We start from the raw sequence: 20550 nt of genomic DNA, 5'->3' as shown, positions 1-20550 counted from the left end.
AGGCAAAAGAACTTACTGCAGGATATCACAAGCCTTTAGAAATCATTTTCCAATGTGTTCAGGGCAAAATATCTTATGCTGAATGCTGCCAGAGTGCAGGTTTCCAGCACACCACCCCATTTCCTCACCTGGTCCTAGCCACCTCCCACTCTTACCAACGCAACACCACTGCTGTGTATGTAGAGGGTTTGCCACGGAAAACCCACAAGTAAAATATTTGGATTAGCACAGGTAGTCAACTCTGCTTTATACCACTTAGCACTTCAGCATCTCTCACCAGTTCAAAAGGCCTGTCCTGACCTCACGTAATTAATTCTCCCCATCACCCATATGGGGAGCAAATTAATCTATTACCTCCCATTTTTTTTTAAAAAAGGAGAAGAATTGAATAAGCAACCCACGTGATTGACTAAAGCCCACAAATTAATTCATTTGGCTAGATGGGAGACAGGACTCCCATTTCCAAGCACGGAAGTATTGTTTTTCTCACCTAGATCAGTGATTTGCAATCTTTTTAAATTTGCAAACCACTGGAATTTCTAATAGCAGCATTTACCTCCTTGAAAATTTCAAGCAGAGCACAGGAAGTTGCTCTAGGTCATCTCAGGAGCTTGGATACTGCAGACTGAATGTTGCTGAATCAGAATACCATGCCTCAGCTTATCGCTGCGTTTTGTAACTAGTACAGCGAACAGGGAGAAGCATGTAGCACCCATTTTCACAAAGGCTGGGATTTGAATTGGCCTGTCTGGCACACAAAAAGGCTGCTGACTTTGCCATATGGTTCCATCACTGACAGGTTATTGCTCAGCTTCTTTTTCAGGAGAAAAAAAAAAAATAACAGGAAAAATCAACCATCAGTTATTAGTTTTCAAAATCCAAATCAATCTCCATAAATTACTCTATTTATCTTAGTGTCGGAGAACACATCTGCCACATCTCCATAAATCTCAACACAGGCACTGCAGCCTTGCCCATCACTTGCCTTTTTTTTTTTTTTTTTTCCTTCAGTCCCTCAAGGCTGTAGCCTCTTGCTTACACAGGTAACCTGCAGGTGGTGGCACTTCCATCCTAAAGAGGTCCCGCAGCAGTGGCTTTGCAGAGGCAAACCACCTCTAACGTGCATGTGCACCTGCAAGTTGAAGCAGCATGATCCCCAACGCATTTTTATTAACAGCCCCAGGGCATCCCCAGCAAGATCTAAAACTGTTCTGACATCAAAACAACATCCCCAAAAATGTTCTTTAAAAGCTATCTAAAAAGTGAGGGTACAGGGCAAGGAACGAACTTCTCCACCTTTGCTGCAATAATGTAACTAAGAATATTTTATTTGGACTAAAAAAAAAAGTATTTGTATTAGGTAAAAAAGATTTTGCTATTAAAACCCCTCTAAAAACATTCAGCCAGGCAGGCAGGCTTAACAAACTCTATCCCAAAAGCTGTCGCTAAGATACAGACCTCAAGTCTTGCAGATAGAACAGCAAGTTCTGTTCTCACGGATATCTGTATGACAGGATGAACAAAGGGGCTTTTCCCACAAATATTTTCCAAAGCTAAACAATGGTAATAAAAAGACTAAAAGTCAGATGCGTTTACGTCTCTCTCTTTTTCAAGTCACAACCTGAACATGTAGTTCTTAAATTCACCTTCTCATCTATGAACGCATATGCTCTACAAGGCCTTTTACGTTTGGCTGCAAGCTGTGTTTGGAGCAAACAGCTCCGTTTGGGTTTGTCACGTGTGCCTAACAGCAGAGCAGGCACACCAGTAACAAACACAACAAGCTCAGGTGCCTCTGCAAGGCGATGTGCTGGCTTTCACAGAGCCCGCATTCCATGTTTCTGAGTCTCCACATTTACAGAATTCCTTTCTTATTTTAGAGGCAAGATCTTGACTTTCTTTAGCTATAAAAGGAGAACAGGCAGACTGAAAGATATTAACAGAGGTCCCAGGGGACCAGAACAACAGCCTACCCTCTGGCTTCGCAGCGTGACACCTGCAGATTTGAAGTCAGGAAACTTGATGCCAGCAGTCTCAGGAACGGCCTGAAAGAGATCGAAACAGGATGTGTTGATGGAGGAAACAAAAAACACAAGACTTGATAGAGACGCTATCTATGTTATAGGAAACACTGTTTCCTATAACAGAGAACCACCTGCCAGGGCCACATGTCAGAGCTGAGGGAAGAGGAAAATCCCAAGCAAACTCACTGAGAAAAATACTCCAGTTAAAGGTATCTTTGGAAAGCTCAAGCACTTCGCTGGTTTGTTTTAAATACACTGCTCTGCACAAAGCCTTGCACCCATCCAACAAGTGTAAACCTTAACCCTAAATGGTGGTACTGACAGAAGTATATTTGCACAATGTCATCCTTATCTTAGGCCCATTTCACTGACCAGAATACCCCAAGAGTTCTCTAAATCTGGGCTTCCAATTGTAAATCCTCTACGATACGAGCTGAGAAACCTCTGTGCATGGCTGGGCATATTTTTTTTCTTTTTATCATCTGTGGTCAGCCCAATCAGAGGTACCAGGAAGAGTTTTCTAAGCATGCCCATGGCAGAAAAAGTAAATCTGTTAACTACCAGTAGGGCTCATGAACTCTTAAAGGTTCTCTTTGAGCTTTGGAGGTAGCAGCCTCTCTCCCTGTATAGGGGATATAAAATAATATAATAGAGGGAGAGGGCTGCAATCCAAAACCAATCCTCCCTGCTTCCTGGGGATGAAGGTTGGCTTTCAGATGCCCTGAACTCTGCTCCCCCAGCCTGTTGCTGAACACCCTGACACAAGCAGTGAGGGCAAATCGGGATGGCTGGCTTAGCTGAGACAACTCTGACTGCACTCAGCACAGAAGCAATTAAATGGGTTCTTTTGCCTTGCGTGCCTGTACATGCTGTAAACGCTTCAACCTCAATTGACTCTTTGGTAAATGATTTTCCTTTGTTGAAATGATGCTGATGCAGCTCCCGATTCAAATTCTTAGTTAAAATGCAATTTTTTTCTTAACATTTCCCGGCTATGGTTGGTAATTGACTCCTAATGGACTCTGTCATGGTTGAAATGATGCTAGTGCAACAACAGAAACTGCTTCTCTGCCCACCCTGGCGTGCCTATCCAGTGCAAGCCTCCAGACAGGCACCAGCCCCACAGGCAGTATTGTGGGCTAGCCTCCCTCACCTTGGCATCCTCAGCATCCTCCCAGTTCCGTTCTCCATCACCACCTTTTTTATTTTTTCCATTAGCACCAATGAAAAGCTCCTTTATTCAAAGGGAGATAAGCCAGCAATGGGTGAGCTTTACCTGACCATCTCTCAAGGGAATTCCATGTGCAATGTCCCCAGTGCTACTGTATTCATAATGTGGGCTGGGGTAGGGTGGAGGTGAGGGGGGTTTTTAAGGTAGCGGTGACACTCTTACTTTTGCAGTAACTGTCTAGTATTGTTTTCCTCCCCTCTCTGCACAGACCCTTTTGGAGGAAGATGACAAGTGCTCTCTGCTGACAGTGTGGATGGAGAGGAATTTCTAGGGACTAGCTGGAAATATCTGAGACGTTGCAACACCTTTCTACCAAAGATCCTGAATTTAGTTCTCCAGGCTGACCAGTCCCAACTCTCTCAGCCTCACCTCGCAGGACAAGTGCTCCAGTCCCTTGATCACCTTGTTGGCTTTCCACTGGATGCTTTCCAGTGGTGTTCATGTCTCTCTCTTGTATTGGTGAGGTACACATATTGAGCTTGGGGAGATGCTCCTGAGACCCAGGAATAGGAAAGGGAGGAGAAACATGGACTAAGAAAAGAAAGCAGGTGATAGACAACGGGTCTGTGTGCCAACCCTACACAGCAATACCAGAATACCCTTTGGAGAATCAGAGACAGATGTTTCTCCCTGCCATGAGGCATGAATGGCTGTCTGACCCCATTTCATCCCATTTCTCAGGAAGGGAAAGGAAAACATGACTTAAACCAGCACTTTTCAAATGGGAGAGAGACAGAGAGCATATCAGAGTTCTCTGACAACAAATGGATAGACCATTCTGGCTTCCAAAAAAATCATCCAAAAACATATCTGCCAGAAGGCATCCACCAGCCACTCTCCCCTGAAAAGCTGGAAGCCTGATCCTGATATAATTGCTGAAGCAAGCACATGCTACCCAGCCAGAGCACAAAATGGGGAGGAAAAAAAGAAAAATGTTTACAGGCTTCTCTGTCTCCTTCTTCTGTGGAAGCTTCTTCTTGGGAGCCTTGCGTTCAGCACGTCTCTGTTCAGTGGTGGTGTCAGCTGCTGTGATGAGTTTCTGCAGATCTTGTGTTCTCTTCTCTCTCTCTTTCTTCCTCGTTTCAATTTTGCGGAGCTCCTGAATGAGGTATTCTTCTTCTGCCACCTGCAGACCAGAGCACAGAAAGGCAATGAGAGCAGCAGAGGAGGCCTCGCAAGGCAAGGGGGCCATCTACTGATAACAACCCTGCTCTGGACCAGCCTGGAAATGCCTTTAAACTCCCCTGCCTAATGTTCTGAAGACAACGTGAATTGCAGAGCACATTATGCTCCACAGCCTCGCCCTGCATCTATGGCAATGTCAGGCTACAAACTAGCAGGTACTGTATGGCAACTTCCACGGTCCACCCTTTAGCACCAACCACAGATGATTAATCCTACCTTCAGGCAAGGAGACCGAGTACAGAGAGAAGAGTAAAAAAAAAAAAAAAAAAAAAAAAAAGCAGCTCACTTATGTTGTAGTTGCAAATACAGTGCTATGAAAAGCTGGCTCTCCTCCCCAGACATAACATGCAGTTTTATCTAGTATCAGCACATCAATAAGTGTGAGAGAGACCAGAGTCATTACACATGTGAACTTGTCATTAGAGTGAACTACTAACAGAAAATTACTACAGAACTACTAACAGAAAATAATTATCCCTCCCAAACTCTGAGGAACAGCTCCTTAATCTCTAGGCAGTACTTAGACTGGGCAAGAAAACAGCATCACCTTTCTCTTTCCCACCTATGTCACCCCGCTACTGACTCAAGGCTGGCATAGTTCTTGTGGGGCAGTGGTGCTCTCTTCCCCCAGATACCTGTTCTGGTGTCCTGTTGTACAGCCTTTCCAGTTGTTCCTTCCTCCTCCTCTCATGGCCAGCATCGAAGACCGGGATTTTCAGGTCTGTGCCCGGAGCTGCACGAATGTTAGCCAGCTTGGCACAGATATGGTAATATCGTTCCTTCAGGTCCTCCACTGACCTTTTCTGTGGAAGACATCACAAGGGGACAACATTATGAAAGAACCAAGCAAAACCTTGCACAGGATCCATCTAAGGATCCACTGGATGAAGGATGTCAGGTTGGGCGTAAGAAACAACACTTAGGTGGCGGATCAGCAAGGAGCCTTGTCAGAGCCCGTGGAGCCAGAGGGAAGGGGGAGTTCCTCGGAGAACCATGCAAATTAACAGCCAGGAGTTCAAAGCCACCGCTTTAAGAATTCCCACCAGAGGGTCCAACATTGCAGCTGAGGGTTAGAGAGATTACAGAAGCGAACCGCTCTAGATAAAAGGATGCAAGAAGAGTGTCTCAAGAGAAGGAAATCTGTGACCAAGAAACCCTGAAAAGCACACTGGAGGCCTCCTCTGAGCTGCTGCAGACAATGGCTATTTAAGCCATAACCAAGAAGGTATCAGCTACAACCATTCATTACCCCTCGTTACACAGAGGCTGAGCTGTGTTCCCTCACTGCAAGCACTAAAGCTGTTTGGACTGGCCAGCTGGATGGACTCTTCTTATTCCATTTTGCTACATGCTCTTCACCTGAGTGTTTCAAAGGACGACAAAAATCTGCAATTTTTGGAGCTATTCCATGAGAATCGTATCATTCCCATGTCCGTTAGAGGCAGGGAAACAGGACCCCTGTTTGACCAGTTAAACAAACTCCCCATCTGCCTTATCTTCAGGGAATCACGAGTGTTCTCCTGGCAGGGACAAAGCTAACTTTCTAATAAAATGCAACAGGGAACGAGCACAAGTCACAGTGGATTTAATTACAAACAAAACAAGCAGCAATGCCCTGTGCTGGAAATTCAATATTCCTTGCTGCCAATAATTCATTATTTTCCCCTAATTAAGTTGATATAAAGGGTAATTTGCTCTCTGCAGTGCAGCAAGCCCCGCACGTGCCATAACAGCAGGTTGCTAGCAGCATCTTGGCCCCTGGGACTCACCTTGAACTGCTGGTGATCATAGCGGTCATGAATCACCACGAAGCGCAGGTCGAAACGCCGAGCCAAGTCGAAGAGGTGGTCTGTCTCGGCTTTGGTCCATGCATCATCGTGGAGATACATCTGGTACTCCTGCTCCGAGTAGACGGGTACCTGCACTGTCTAAGCAAGGAAGAGAAGAACACGGCAGCTCGTTACAGCACTGCCCTTCTCTCGTGGCGAGCTGGTAGGGGCCAAAATACTGCAGCCAAGAGCAAGAGCAGCACCCTGACAGGAGGGGTGCAAGTATCAGGCAGGCACTGCCAGGACCCTGAGCAATGGCCCGTGATAGGAAGCGTAACAGCACAGGCAGAGGAGTTGATAAGGAACAACATGGGTTCTCTACAAACATGACATTGAGGAACTACCGCCTGGTAGGCTGAAACCTCTTCCAGGTGGCAGAGGCAGGCAGAGTCACCAGCCCACATCCTGACAACAGGTTTCAAAACTATCAGGCTAATGTGACAGTGAAACCAAGGCTGGGCCAGCTTCCCTCCATTATTCCCACACAGCAGCACCAATACCTTGACAACAACCACTCTGACAGTCCACTCAGCTTGGGCTGGGACATGCTCACTGCTCGAGAGGAATGGGACAAGCAAAAAGTGGTGGTTCCTCGCCTTTAGCATACTTCCTGCTTCAACACACAACCTACTAATTCTGCAGCACAGTCCACACCAAGCATGAAGATCTGAAAGGCTGGGTGCTGTACAACTGAGGCTGGTAAACTCAGCAAAATCTTTGCCCATCCCTTCCTCATCCACCCTTCCCCCAGCAGAGCTACAGATTCAAACGACAGTCCATCCCAGGTGCCAAACCCACACCACATTCCCCAGCCTACAAAGGCTCTGAAAAGAACACCAGTGACACATGAGTACTAAGGAAACAATACAAATGCTTACTGTGAGCCCCAGCACACAGTAAAACAGAAGCTCAAACAAGCCTGTGCTTTTTCTTCCTTACCCCTCCCACCACTCCCGTAGTGGAACCTCGGTTTGCCTGACAAGGTCCTGCCTCCACAAGAAAAAAATCATGTGCACGTAAGCAGCACACACTCCTCAACGCTTCTGTGCCCTCCTGAGTCCTACACCAGAAATCTCATCCTCATGAATCCCACTCAGCATCTTTAGGTCCGCCTTTCTCCCATCGTTACACACAGAAGCATAAAGGTGAAGAACAGCCCTTGGAGACACGCTGTACCTCAGCCTTCAAGTACCACTTCCACCGGGAGAAAAGCCATCCTATCAGACACCGACAGGATGTCCTGGGTACTTCAAGATAAACGTATTTTCTAGAGTAGCATATACACATGAAAAGAGCCAGCACGGCCCTCTGCAGTGGATGGAAGGGAAGATGGCAGTTCCCTGGTCATAGAAGGGAATGAGACAAGCAAAAAGCAGTTCCCCAAACACTTCCTCAGCCTCTCTTACAGCTGCTCACAGTATTCCCCAGCCCCAGACAGTCTACACAGTGGAGTACCCTTCCAAGGTGCAACTTCTAGGAGTTCCTTGGTTGCTCGTCCAAGTCACTTAAGGTTTTAGCACCTTGCAGCCATGCAACTGGGAACAAGTCTCCTGTGAGAAGGTGAGCACTCATGAGACAGAAGGCCTGAGCCAACCAGGAGACAACTCTTAGTTCAAATGCAACACCGCCATGAAAATACAAGCATGGCCCCCTCTCCCCAGGAAGGATTTCCAGCAGAAACTGGCAGGGTGTCAGCTGCACACCAAGACCTTGTCTGGAATACCAACTCGAACTCTACTGACCCACGCTCAGGAAAGATGAACTGAAATAGGGACAAGTACAGAGACAAGCAACGAGGATGAGTAATGGGGTGGGGAACGTGCCCTCCCTCAGCGGATTGGAAGAGAAAGGAGCCTAGCAAAGGAAGCCTGAAAGGGAATCTGACTGCAAGCTTCAAGTACGCTGGGTGGAATTAAAAGAATACCCATGGGAAGAAAAGAACAGCTGAAATACAGACAAAGAAATTGGCTTGTAAAAAAAATGCCAGTTTAACATGGAAAATTTAACCTGGAAGTGAGAAATGGAGCAAAGAGGGTCTGGAACAAACAGCTTCCCAAAGAAGCATGGGGGCAAGAAAAATCCAACCGCTTTACAAATAGAACTTGATCACTTTATGAAAGGGACAGGATGGTGCAGGGCCTGAAAGAGCCGAGACGAAGATTCAATGGCCCAGAAAACCCCTCTCAGTCCTACATTTCACACTGTAAACTCACACAATGATGGGCTTTAAATTAGCTGAAACTGCTGAGGAAAGATCATGGAGCCATGAGACAGCTCTGTGAAAACACCAGCACAATGCTAAGCAGTGGTGAAAAGACAAACTCAACAGTAAAAATGATTAGAAAAAAAGAAACATAGCCAACGTACAAACCCACCATGCTTCTAGAACTGAAGCATGCATGCGTAGTCCAGCCATTTCTAAAGAAAGGATAATTGAGAACAACAAAGGGCAGATGCATGTCACAGTATGGAAAGCACAGTACATAGCAAGGACAATTTACCACTTCTTGTAACACAAGAGCTCAAAGGCACGAAATGAAACACCTAGGTAGCAGTTTAAAACAAAGTGAAAGCACCTTTTCACACCACACAAAATTAACCTGCAGAACTTGTTGCCATAGAATATTCACAAAGCAGATTGCTGCCCTGAGTGCACCTATTATTAAACACACATTCCAAGTTAAGAGAGCCCCAAGTTAAACGCCACCAGAAGCTAGCGAGAAATGTTCCTCTGTGTTTGCTGCATTATCATACTCTCTCTCTAAGCCTTTACCAATAGCAGTCAAAGAATATCAGCTGAGACAAGCCTGTGGTCCGACACCAGCGAGGCTGCTTTTGTGCTCTTATTTCACAACAGATAGGAGAGATCTGGGTGGGAGACAGGGAGCACAGAAAAAAGGCAAACCAACCGAGCAGTGGTGCAGGAGCCAAGTCAAAGACCTTGAGTGACCGATAAGACTACACAGTCGCACAGAACAACTCCGTGACTACACAGGAAAATGAGCTCATGTCAAGGGGAGCGAGCGACACAGGCAGAGGTATCAAGTAGGCATGAAGGAACCAGCAGAAGAGCCTGGAAAATTAACTAAAACTCCTCTGACACAGCAAATATCTGCAAAACTCCACGAGTGCCTTCTACCTTCTCAACCACCGATCCACAGCAAGGGAACAACTTGCTGCTAATATTATTTAATGGTGCCCGTGCAGCTGGCAGCCGTCTGCAGCACTAATCTAAAGGTTGCAGCCTTGCAGAAGACTTTTCTGTCTGTATGCTCACAGTACGTGATAAAGCTGAGGAAACAAGAATCATATAATTCAACACCCACGCATGGCCCCCTCTGATAAACTTGGTTGAACTCAGCCAAAAACTGTTACGGAGGCAGAGTCCGGGAGACAATTACGCTCCCAAAGTCTCACACAGACAGCGAGGTAGGTGCCTTGACTAAGTGAGTCCTGTCTCAGACTTCCACCCTAGACATCAGAGAACAGATACCACAGGAGGCTCTTACCAGTGTCCCAACAAAAGAGAAAGCATCAGTCAGAGCTTGAGCCTTCTAACATACAAGGTCAACCAAGCACTTAACTCTGCAGGAAGCCGGGCTTTGTTAGTGCTGACGCTCTGTGGGTTGCAAACTTAAAATGTTGTATACAGTTATACACAAGCAGAGCTTTTGTGGAACCATGTGATCACATGCTTTTTTTTCCCCCCTTTTCCTCTTCAGATTTGCATCACGAAGAGGGTTAAATTATGGTATGGAGGCACCCTAACTCTGTTCCTTCCTAATTTTTGAGGTCCTGACTTTGAAATATAAATCTTGATGTAGCTTCCTTTGTGCATACACATAAAAGCACTAACCACTCAAAGCAGATACATCTGGGACAAAAGACAGCAGGAGATTATAACAACACATTGTGATAATTTAACATAAGATGCAAGGAACAGGGGACTGCACCACACTGATACCACAGGAGCAATTTCAGAGGGAATGCAGTGTAATTCAGTATCTGTGCTGGAATTTGGCCAAGAGGCTGCAAGCCAGCTTTTTGGCCAACAAGCTACAAGCAAATTTTTTCATACCGGGCAAGATAACAAGACTTATGACTTCAATGTCTCGCTCAGAATAGAGTTATCTTTTACTACCCAGAGCCTGTAATCAGGGAGAGGACGCTGGTTAAGAAGTTAATTAAATGGTACAGTGCCTCCTTACCATATCAGTTACTGCACCCCTGAAACACAGGGGTACTCTGGCAAGCTCTGACCACACACTGAGCCCGCTTAGCTTGAAGGATTTGGAGACTCCATAGTCTGAGGTCGCACAGCTGTAGGCCATGCTGCTGTTTAAAATGCAATTGCCAAATTGAATTCAGCCTTCACATGTTGAAAGAAACAACTTCCCGTCTGGGCATTCAAGAGGCTGACAAAGGAGAGCTCCCTGCTGCTGTTTATACGCTTCTGTTTGAAAGTGCTCCCACTTACTTTATTGAACCTGGCAAACGGGTAGTCCTTCCCCTCCTCTGCTGCTCTCCTCCAGTGGTAGAACATCGCCCCATCTTTTCTTGCTGGGTTGGTGAAGGGCATCCACTTCCAAGGCCGGACTTTCTTGGACCCCAGTTTTGCTTTGACAGTTCGATAACCCTGAGTTGTGTCACTTGGCAGCAGCGGAGGCGCATCCCTGTGGTGGAAACAAGCACTGGCTGAAGAGAAGCAGGAAGCAGCTCAGGACAAACGCAGAGGGAGTACAAACTGCCACTCTGGAGCGGGATTTGCCACCAAAATGTCTAGGGTGGGAAAACCTGAGCTTTATTCCAGGTTCTGCACTTCCCAGACCACAATGCTAATATGCTCAGCTCCTCCAAGATGCTTCAGTCCTGGGTCACGTAAGAACACCCGACTCCAAACTCCTCTACGCCAGCTCCAGATCACCTCTGATATGATCTAAAGCACAGCCCAAAGCCACTAAGGTAGAAAGGATGAGAAGACTGTTATATACTGTCAGAGAAGTAATATTCACTGCATAAATTTAAAGTCACATGCATCAGAGGACAGAATACACGGCATGGATGAACAGAATCATGAGGAATGCAAACCATGCAAGAGTCGTCTGGGGCAAACGCAGAATTCATAGCAAGCCAAATACAGGCTGCAGCAGAACTTCTGTTGGACAAAAAATCAGGTGCTATACCCAGCCACAAAAAAAACATGGAATTAGATACAGGAGGATAATAACACTACCTTGTCTGCACTGGCCTATTGTGCACGTACCTAATTCATCTCATACACAAAGTAAATCCCTCAGATTTAGAGGGGAGAAGCAAGGCATTAACATCAAAGTCCAAGAGAGGGACACGAGTGAGCCAAGAACAAAGGGCAATAAATCTGGAAGCAAGATTGCACGTAATTTCAAATGGATGCTGCCCTGCCACCAAAAGCCCAGGCTACCCCCCAACCTGCTCAGACAAGCACAAGCTCTTACTCTCTTACTTTTTGTCAGAGTAGAGGAGTGCATAAACTTCTCGGTGCATTCCTTCTGGCCTCTTAAATGTCAACGTCTCTGAAGATTTCTTGGATTTTTTCTGAAACAGAAGATTTGAATTTTAGTTTCAGACACGGCAGTCCCTGAGGGAACACATAAAACCACACAACCTGGTGCCCCGTCACGGTTTTCATTTCCATCTGTTTTCAGACACCTTGAGTGTCTCCAGGAGACTGCCTGTTCCTGGTGGAAGACATCGACAGACAAAACACGCCTGCTTTCAGCGATAGCGCTCACCACTACTTGGACACCTATGTTGTAGAGAACATGCACTTCAGTTCCAAACTGAAATATGGCTGCAGTTTCCAGGGGCTGGTACCCTAGGGCTTTCTGCACTAGGCAAGTACTGTCTCTGTATGAAGGTATTAAAGAATTTAATCGACTTCTCTAGCGTTTAAAGATATTAAGAAATGTCTTCCTACTCTTTTAGCTTCTGTCACCTTGTTCTGCAGCAACAGATCAAGCTCTTAGAGCAGCCCCATGGCAAAACTACCAGAATCGCCTACAGACGTAACCCCTCATTCCTTCCTCAAGCGTCCCATTTACACAGCAAAGATGGTTTTTGACACACCACCTTCACGCTGAGAATTCAAGGCAGACAACTCAATCTAGCCTTTAAAACGTTGTCAGAGTTGATGGTTTCTACGCCACATTCCTCCTCATATCACGTCCACAACTTTATAAATACGTAATCAGCTTTGGATTCCGGTGGACGCATTATCAAGGTACACTTTGAGCGGGCTGTGTTTACTGAGCAATGCAGAACATTTGGTCTAATTGTACCACCTTTCTAACTGCTTACCCTTACCGTCTGACTCCTTTTTAATGTACTTGTTTACCATATCACTAACGACTTTTAAATCATAGCATTTTGCAACAGTAAAAACTAACACCGTAACATAAATTGCATTAAATCCTTTACCAAGCAAATTCAAAATCCCTATTAAAACGAAAAAAATCTAACAGCCTGTACAAGTACTTCCCATAAAACTTCACTGCAGACATCCATTACATTAGCACCTTTTCACTCCTAATCAAATACCTTTCTCCCAGCTTGTCGATCACTTTGCCCAGGAGCAATGTAAGGCCAACCAAGGCAGTTACACGTGGGTCACCACTTGCCCTCTTTGAATGCTGGCTTCTGGAATTCCCCCAATTTATTAAAATTCCCCAGATTTATTAAAAGTTAATATCAGCAGGCCAGAGATCAGCTCAGCCAGCTCTTTTAGGAGTTGAGAACAAATTACCTGGGCCTGCTGATTTCAACGTTTTTATGCCTAGTAATTTTTTTAAAAACATTCTCAGTCACTAATGGACTGGAAAGTACTTCATCATTCTCCTGTGATTTAAAGGCATCAATCTGGTTCTTTTCTAATTGAGAACAGAACTACTTCCTGAGCAAATGCGGCGCTGTTACTAGCAATGTTTACCTCTCCATCTGATAACGGGGTATTTATGCCTTTGGTGTGATTTAGTTTCTGTACTTTGTAGAAATTCCAACTGTTTCACTCAGCTGCATGCAGCCTCTTGCAACACTCCTGAAACATCTCACTGCACCTCCCCCTTTCTCTCTTTCCATTAGCCAGGCAAATCTGAGAAGAAACCCATCTGGTTCTCTCCTCAAAAGACACAGACATCCACCGGCACTCCTTCAGCTCCCTGCTAGCTAACAGACAGACACATCTAAATCAAAGAACTCACAGCTCTGAACACTCAGTGGCACAACATCGCAGGCTGAATCCAGCCAGAGAGCGGCTCACTAGACATCGAAACAGCTGATAACTGGCAACTTTAACACTTCAACCTTTCAATTACTGAAACTCATCAGTTTTCCACTACATCAATTATATACATACTCTATTGCCAGCAAGGCAGCCATGAAACCATTACGCTTCTCTTCAGAAGCGAACATCTCAGGGGAAGAAAAAAAAAAAAAAAAAAAAAAAAAAACAATGCACAAGCTTTACGTCAGATGAGACCATCTCTGTACCAGAAAACTCCTGGCGACTTCATCTCCCCCACCGCATTTCCAAACATCTCCAGGTCTCATCATTAGCTGTGAACTGGCATTCCCAGCGCCTCGCAAAGCATGCAAGAGCTAAGACCTTACTTTCTGAACACAGAAGGCAACAACATCCCATAGCATATCACCACAGATAATGCAGCATATGACTATGTACTTCCTTAAGTAAACTTCCAGTTTACTAACTTGCTCACGTCCCTATAAGCAATGCCCAGACAAACAGCTGGCCCACACAAGGGCTAAGCACTTGGTTATAGGACATTTTCCATTTAACCTTATCAGACAATGGTCTGCTCTTCTAAAACAGGTATGCTTTGGGGCTAGAAGGTAAACATGCTTCCCGCTTACCCAACAGGATGGGAATTTTAGAGACAGTGGAAAATACACTGGGGCCAGGCCCAGCTCACAAGAGCACCATTTGTACAGCTACAGCTTAAATATTCTAAATGCCCCTATTCTAAGAACGCCAGGAGCACAGGAGTGGGGCCCTGCATACATTTCTAGGTATACCTAGAGAGCCTGAAAATAAACAGAATATGGCAGGAACGTGCTTTCTTCTACCTTTCTTCAATCACCAACAACGCACAAGGCCAGCCAGCACCCAGAAGAGGAGCAGCGGCCATCAGGGCACCACGCTTTACCTTATCCGAGTTGATGATGTCCTTCTTGTTGATGGTGCCCGTGTTCTCCGACTCCACCCCGCCCAGCTCCAGGATGTCCCGCACGTCCGCGCCCGTCGCCATCTCGCCAGCTGCCCGCTCGCCTTGACCACCGCCGTCCTGTCCAGTTCTGGAGGGGAAAACCAAGGAGTTGGGGTTAGCGGGGACCTCCTGGCACCACAAAACACACAAATATTCACACAGCTAGGTGCATGCACGCCCATAGATATGCACATACATACACGTACATGGAAGTACACGTGTGCACACACCTCTATACACATATACATATATATATACACACACATATATATATATACACGTACATACACGTATATATATTTATATACAGGTACATATACACGCCCCCGCTCCTGCCCCCCCCCCCCCCCCCCCGCCCGCCCCCCCCCCCCCCCCCCCAGGCCCAATAATGGGGCCCGGGACCCGGCCAGCCCCGGGATCCCGGCACGCCGAGGCCCCAGCCGCGCCCCGGGAGGCCCGGGGAGGCCGAAGAGCCCCGGCCGCCGCCCCCGGTCCCCGCAGCCCGGCCCCGGCCCGCTCCCGGCGCCGCTCTCACCCGCGCCGGCTGGGCGGCCAGCGGCACCGTGCGTCCCTCACGGCGGCCCGGGCACCGCCGCTTCCGGTCCCGCCGAGAGGCGCCCGGAAGAACCCGGAAGGCTTTTAGGAGCGCACCACTGGGTTGGGGGGGGGGAGTGCAGAGGGTCACGGGTTCGAGTCCCGCTCCCGGCAGGTGGCGGCCGGCCCCGGGGAGGTGGCGCTGAGCTCCTCTCTGTGCGGTCCCGAGGCGGTGCCCGGAGCCGCGGGAGCCCCTGTCCGTCGTTCCCTGCTCGGGGCGGAGAGCACGCTGCCGGCCGGCCCCGTGCTGCGCCAGGAGGTGGCAGCACAGCCATGCCCAGGCTGGACCCACGCCGGGCTCCTTCCCACAGGACACCCCAAAACCTCGGGGTGGCTGTGCCCAAAGCCGGGGCACCTCTGCCTGGCAGCACCCTGGGGCCTGGCTGGGCTCGGGGACCATGGAGCAGGGCTGGGGCAGGCCCCAGCGATGGCAGAGGGCAGCCCACCCATGTCCCACCGTGTCCCACCCATGTCCCACCAAGCACGCAGCCCTCCTGCTCTCCATGGTGTCCCCAGGGCTGATCGGGGCTCCACGGGGCTCCCAAGGATCGTTTCCATCCCCTGGCTGTGCCCCAGTGCTTGAGCGTGGCCGTCACACCCGACGGAGACCCGATGGCCGTGCCAGGTGGCCGCGGGCCAGGCGGGCGCTGCCGCACGTCGAGCGCTCGGGCTGCGGCTCCTGGCGTCGTCTGACAAAGCACACGTCCCTCGCTGTCACCTCTGGCAAGGAACCGTCCCGCAGTGCTGTGGAGCAGCAGCTCGTACCTGAGTCTGCGGGCAGAAGTGAAAGTTTTAATAATAGGGCTGCCTTGCTTCCTCTTCCGTGCAGAGGGAAAAGGGGGGAACGGGAAAGGAGGAGGAAGCAGCAGGATCCCCACAAGTCTCCTTCCCACTGCACTGAGGCAGGAGCAAGGCTGCCCAGTGGTAATTTGTCCGAAGCACAAGGTTTCAGCCCCGTAACGAGCTGAAGCCTGCTGTACCAGGGGGGCTCCAGAACATAGCTCCCCACTACTGGCAGTCCCTCCCCGCAGAGACCGGCATCTCAGCTCTGCATCAGCACCCAGCCAGCACCATCCACTGGGACCACGTCAGGGCACCCCACCAGGAGCTGTTGTCACCTCTGGAGCACTGGCTGTTGTCCCCAGGACTCATTTATCCCTCCCTACCCTGCTGCCACCCCTAATGAGGGTGGTTTTCAGCACCTCGGCCCTTCTTCCCACAGCAGCCTGGCAAGGACGGAGCCGGTCCCAAGGCTGGTCTCGCCTGGCCCGTTTGCTTTCAGCTCTGCTGTGTCCATCCAAGCCCTGCCCGTGCCAGCGTGTGTGGCTGCTCGCGGCTCCAGCAGCCTGTGGTTTAGGAACTTCCTGAGCCAAAGGCTGCCTCTGGCTGCAGGCTGTCAGGAGTCCTGTGTAACAGGGTTCCCTGTGCCACTCGTCAGCCTTTTTGGGATCTCCACCATAACAACCTGCCCGGGGTGCCTCTTTCCTCCAGCGGTGCTGCGATGCTCCTGCTCACCGGGACCAGTCCCACATGCAGCGCCCAGATGTGGCATGCTGGGTTTGGCCTGGGTTGTCACACAACTTCCCACTTTGTTTCCTGGTCCTTTCTTAATCATTTCCAGCATCTTTCCTTGCTCTCTGGCCCAGAGGTGGTATCCCCTGTTCCCCAAGGTGGGTGTGCAGAGGGAGACAAGCCTCCAGCACTGTGTTCAGAGGAAGGCTGCCGGCCCCATCTCACCCCTGCTCTCCCTGCAGAGCTTGGCAGTTGCCTCAGGGAGCTCCTCAACTTGAAGAGCTTTTTGCCATCAGAGGAGGAGCTCTTAGCCCCTTGCTTGCAGGTCATTCACAGTTTGTTCATGAAGCTATTCAACAGCACTTCTAGAAAACACAGCCAATTCTCATATAAAATCCAGAGACAGATGGCCATTAGGTGTCCTTGAGTTTTGATTTTAACCCCTGCTTTTATGCCTGAACTACTTAAGCCTAGCTTCCAGCCTTGCCCTTCTCTGCCAGTTCCCCGGCACCCTCAGCCCTACCCTGCTGCGGGGCTCTGCAATCCGCTCACTCCCCTCAATAAACTGCCAGCAGCACATTTTGAGCTCTTCTCCGTGTGGCAGAACCATCTTACGCTCACAAAGCATGGCCGTGGAGGCCAGATCCCACCTCCCCTGCCCCTCCACGTGTGTGTCACCGCTGGGCTGTGTCCCACCAGGAGCCGTAGGGACCTGCAAGCGAAACGCGTCAGCTGGGAGCTTCTGCTGACCTGATCAGCAGCGAAATGATGAGCACAGCTATCCAAGGAACACAGAGATGTGGTTTCTGTGCATCAGTCGCTGCATCCAGGAGCTTTCACGGCCTTCAGCGAGCAAAGGGGCACAGCTGGAGAGGTCGGTCACCTGCAGGCACCTGGCCCTGGTGCAGGATGCTCTGCCCATGCCTGGCTCGAGGCACGGCCGCGGTGGCCCCCGGCGTGCATGTCTCCAGCCTGCGGCTTGAGGCGTGCATGTCCCCCAGGCTGGCACCAGCGGAGGAGGACAAGTGCAAACACTGCGGCCAGCGGGGCGGGAGGAGGTTATCTGGGGCCCAGCAGTGGAAAAACTCTCGGTGTGTGACTAAGGCATGATAGCACCAGGTGTGGGTCCAGGCAGGGCGAGCGAACCGGGGAGTTATCGCTTCCCCGTGGATTCAGGTGCCTGAAGCCAAATGTTTCCTAAGGGTGCGGTGACAGCCATGGCCCCGCTATCACGGCGCCTGGCCCACCCCGTGGCCCAGCAGCGGGGATGCAGGGGCCGGCTGCTGGATTTTCCCCCATGGAGCGGACAGGACGCCAGCCCTGGGAGTGTCCCTCATTTCACTCCATTCCCAGGAGGTGAAATAAGAGTAAAACCACCACCGGTCCACATCACCTCGCTGCCCACAGCATCCCCCCTGATCCCAGAGCACCTGGGCCACATCCCAGCCCAGCATCCGCCCCATCCCACAGCCAGCATCCCTGTCCCATCCCTGCCTCCCTGCCTTCCCCAGACCCGTGACCCCCTTCTCCTGATGAAGGAGCTCCCCCCTGCAGCCATGACCCCCCCGGGGCCCAATCCTGCTGGAAGGTGACTGCGTGGAGCCGGCCACGCTGCGGCCGTGACTCACCCCTGTGCTGGGCCCTGTTGCTCCATGTCTCGCTGCTTCCTTCCCCGCTGGGCTGGCCCAGCTCGGCTGGGCCATAAGGCTGGGGCAGGAGGCTCAGGGACCTCAATTTTCCCTTCTACCACAGTCCTGGGGGCCTCAGCCAGGCTGAGCCCAGATTTGGGAGAAAGAGAGACCAGGGTGGAGGTTGTGTGTGTGGGGGGGGAATGGCTCAGCATGGGCACCGTGGTGTTGCCCTACCAGCCCCCTTCACCCCGGCACTGTGCCCCTCTTGGGACCATCCCTCCCTCCCCTCTGGGGCAGCAGGATGCACTGTTGGGCCACGTCTCCTGAAAAGCAGGCTCCCACCTGCTTTACCAGAGCGTTTTGGGACGCACATGCTCCTGCCAGGCCAGGGCAAAGCACTCTCCATCTGGCCTGGCAGGGATCGTGCCCCAACCCTGCCTTCCCCAGCACCCGTCTGCCAAAAAAAAAAAAAAAAAAAAAAAAAAAAGTGTTTCTCAGCGCTCCTGAGGCTGTTTTCTTGCTGCCCTCATCACTTTGCAGGGCAGGTTTTGCCAGGGAAAGGACCGGACTCCCTTCTCCAACGGTCAGTGCATCTCGGCCAGGCAATTGGGAGAGGGTGTTTTTTATTAACAACAAATTAGGTGTAATTGCCATTTCCACTGCGGCCACTCCTCGCCCCGGCGAGGCTCCTGGCTGTACCGGTGCCCGTAGGAGCTCACCCACGGCACAGGAGCCCCAGCACCCCTGGCCCTGGCGCTGTCCTCGGCCCCGTGCAAGGCAGCAGCAGCGAGTACAGAGCCAGGCCCCGCTCCCGCCCCAGTGCAGCGATGATGAAAGGCGAGGAAGAACTGGTTTGTGCTCTGATCTCACAGCCCAGCCTCAAAACAGCCGCGGACTGTCACTCCGGCTCCCAGGATGCTCGGGGAGGACAGGACAGCAGAGCCAGCCTTTCCAGTGGGACAGGATGGTTGGAGAAATTCATCGTTCCCCTGGAAATAAAAATAATAATCATAATAAAAACACAAAGCCAGAGATTACTTATATGCACACAAACACGCAGGCACGCACTCTCTCCCCATCTGGCTTTGCCAGCCTGACTCATCGCTAATTCAAACAGCCCACACCTTTCCCTCTCCCTCCATGTGACATTTTGAACAAGTCTCTGGGGAAGAGGCAGCAGGTCTGGCACTTTGCTCCCAGTGTCCCACTGGTGTCAGACCCTTGCCTTTGGGTACAGGGGTCCCAGCAGCGAGATGTGCCCAGTGCCCCATCGCGAGTCCCTGGTGTCTCAGCATGGTCACGTCCGCACGCACACCCCTCAGAAACTGGGGCAAGCTGAGGGTGGAGGCAGCTGCAGAAAGGACAAGTGGATCGGTGACACCTGCGGACGGATCCCCGTGGTCCCACACCTGCAGGCAGGATACAAAGCCCTACAAGCTGGCTGCCACCCTCCTGGTGGCACCCCACCAGCCCAGGGCAGACCCAAGGGCTGCAGGCTGGGTGCTGGCCCCAGGAGGGCTGCTCCCCGCTCTGCCATTCCCTGCTTTCCTCCAGCCCAGCTCACCGCAGCCGCCAGCGGGAAACAGGGAAGGAGCGGGATGAGCCCAGCCCTAGCCAGGACCACAGCCCAGCCCCATCCAATTTCCACAAGCCCTCCACAAGCCCCAGGAGGATGCCACCACCCCAGGCAGGGTGATGCTGGGGGCCAGGGCACCACGCAGCCCGCACTGTGCTCTCCCAGCACGGCGTCAGGTCCAGGCAAGCCCTGGCCTTCGGAGGGCTGCGTGCATCACGGGTAATCAGCCGTGGGAGGGAGGGAGGCAGGGATGGAGCCAGACCTGCTCGCTGAGCTCGGGACCTGCCAGCACACTGGTGCTGAGTCACCCCCATTAGCACTGGGAAGCCTCAGCACCTGAGCGCCAGGGGGGAGGACAGCAGGGACCACGCACAGGGCAGGGCGGCCAGCACACCCCTTCTGGTGGGGACAGCATGGCCAGTGCCACACAGCTCCTGCTACAAGGGACAGCAGGACATGGACAGCGGGACGGAGCACCGAGGGAAGGTGTCCTGGGCCGGCGAGGCTGCCGTAAGGTTTCGGCTGCCATTCCCCACGGCGGTGACTCACCGCAGGACCGGTCACGCCATCTCTGTGCCGCAATTGCCCCATCTGCAGATTAGGGAAACTGAGGCACGGGGAAGTGGGGTGACTCAAGAGCTGTTGCACAGGAGATGCCGCTCAGATGCCGAGGCTTGGGCGTTCCCCCATCGATCCTCCGCAGCTAACTT

The 20550-nt window shown here is 50.7% G+C and overlaps 1 protein-coding gene across 1 annotated transcript in view; it reads right to left on the bottom strand.

Annotated features, from left to right (window-relative positions):
• DMAP1 (DNA methyltransferase 1 associated protein 1) overlaps window positions 1-15150 on the bottom strand; it is a 30181-nt gene extending 15031 nt beyond the window's left edge. The window contains exons 1-8 of the mRNA XM_035333489.1: window positions 15063-15150; window positions 14468-14615; window positions 11752-11843; window positions 10747-10942; window positions 6210-6368; window positions 5076-5243; window positions 4196-4381; window positions 1974-2045 (exon numbers count right to left, since the gene is read on the bottom strand). Of these exons, the coding sequence (XP_035189380.1) occupies window positions 1974-2045; window positions 4196-4381; window positions 5076-5243; window positions 6210-6368; window positions 10747-10942; window positions 11752-11843; window positions 14468-14569 (975 nt within the window). The 5' untranslated portion in view covers window positions 14570-14615; window positions 15063-15150. The remainder of the gene's footprint in view (window positions 1-1973; window positions 2046-4195; window positions 4382-5075; window positions 5244-6209; window positions 6369-10746; window positions 10943-11751; window positions 11844-14467; window positions 14616-15062) is intronic.
• Between the last annotated feature and the right edge of the window lie 5400 nt (window positions 15151-20550).

This window comes from Oxyura jamaicensis, chromosome 8 (assembly GCF_011077185.1).
Source record: "Oxyura jamaicensis isolate SHBP4307 breed ruddy duck chromosome 8, BPBGC_Ojam_1.0, whole genome shotgun sequence".
In the NCBI taxonomy this organism is placed as follows: Eukaryota; Metazoa; Chordata; class Aves; order Anseriformes; family Anatidae; genus Oxyura; species Oxyura jamaicensis.
The sequence above is the reverse complement of the archived record's forward strand: the minus strand, read 5'-3'. Positions and strand labels throughout refer to the sequence as shown.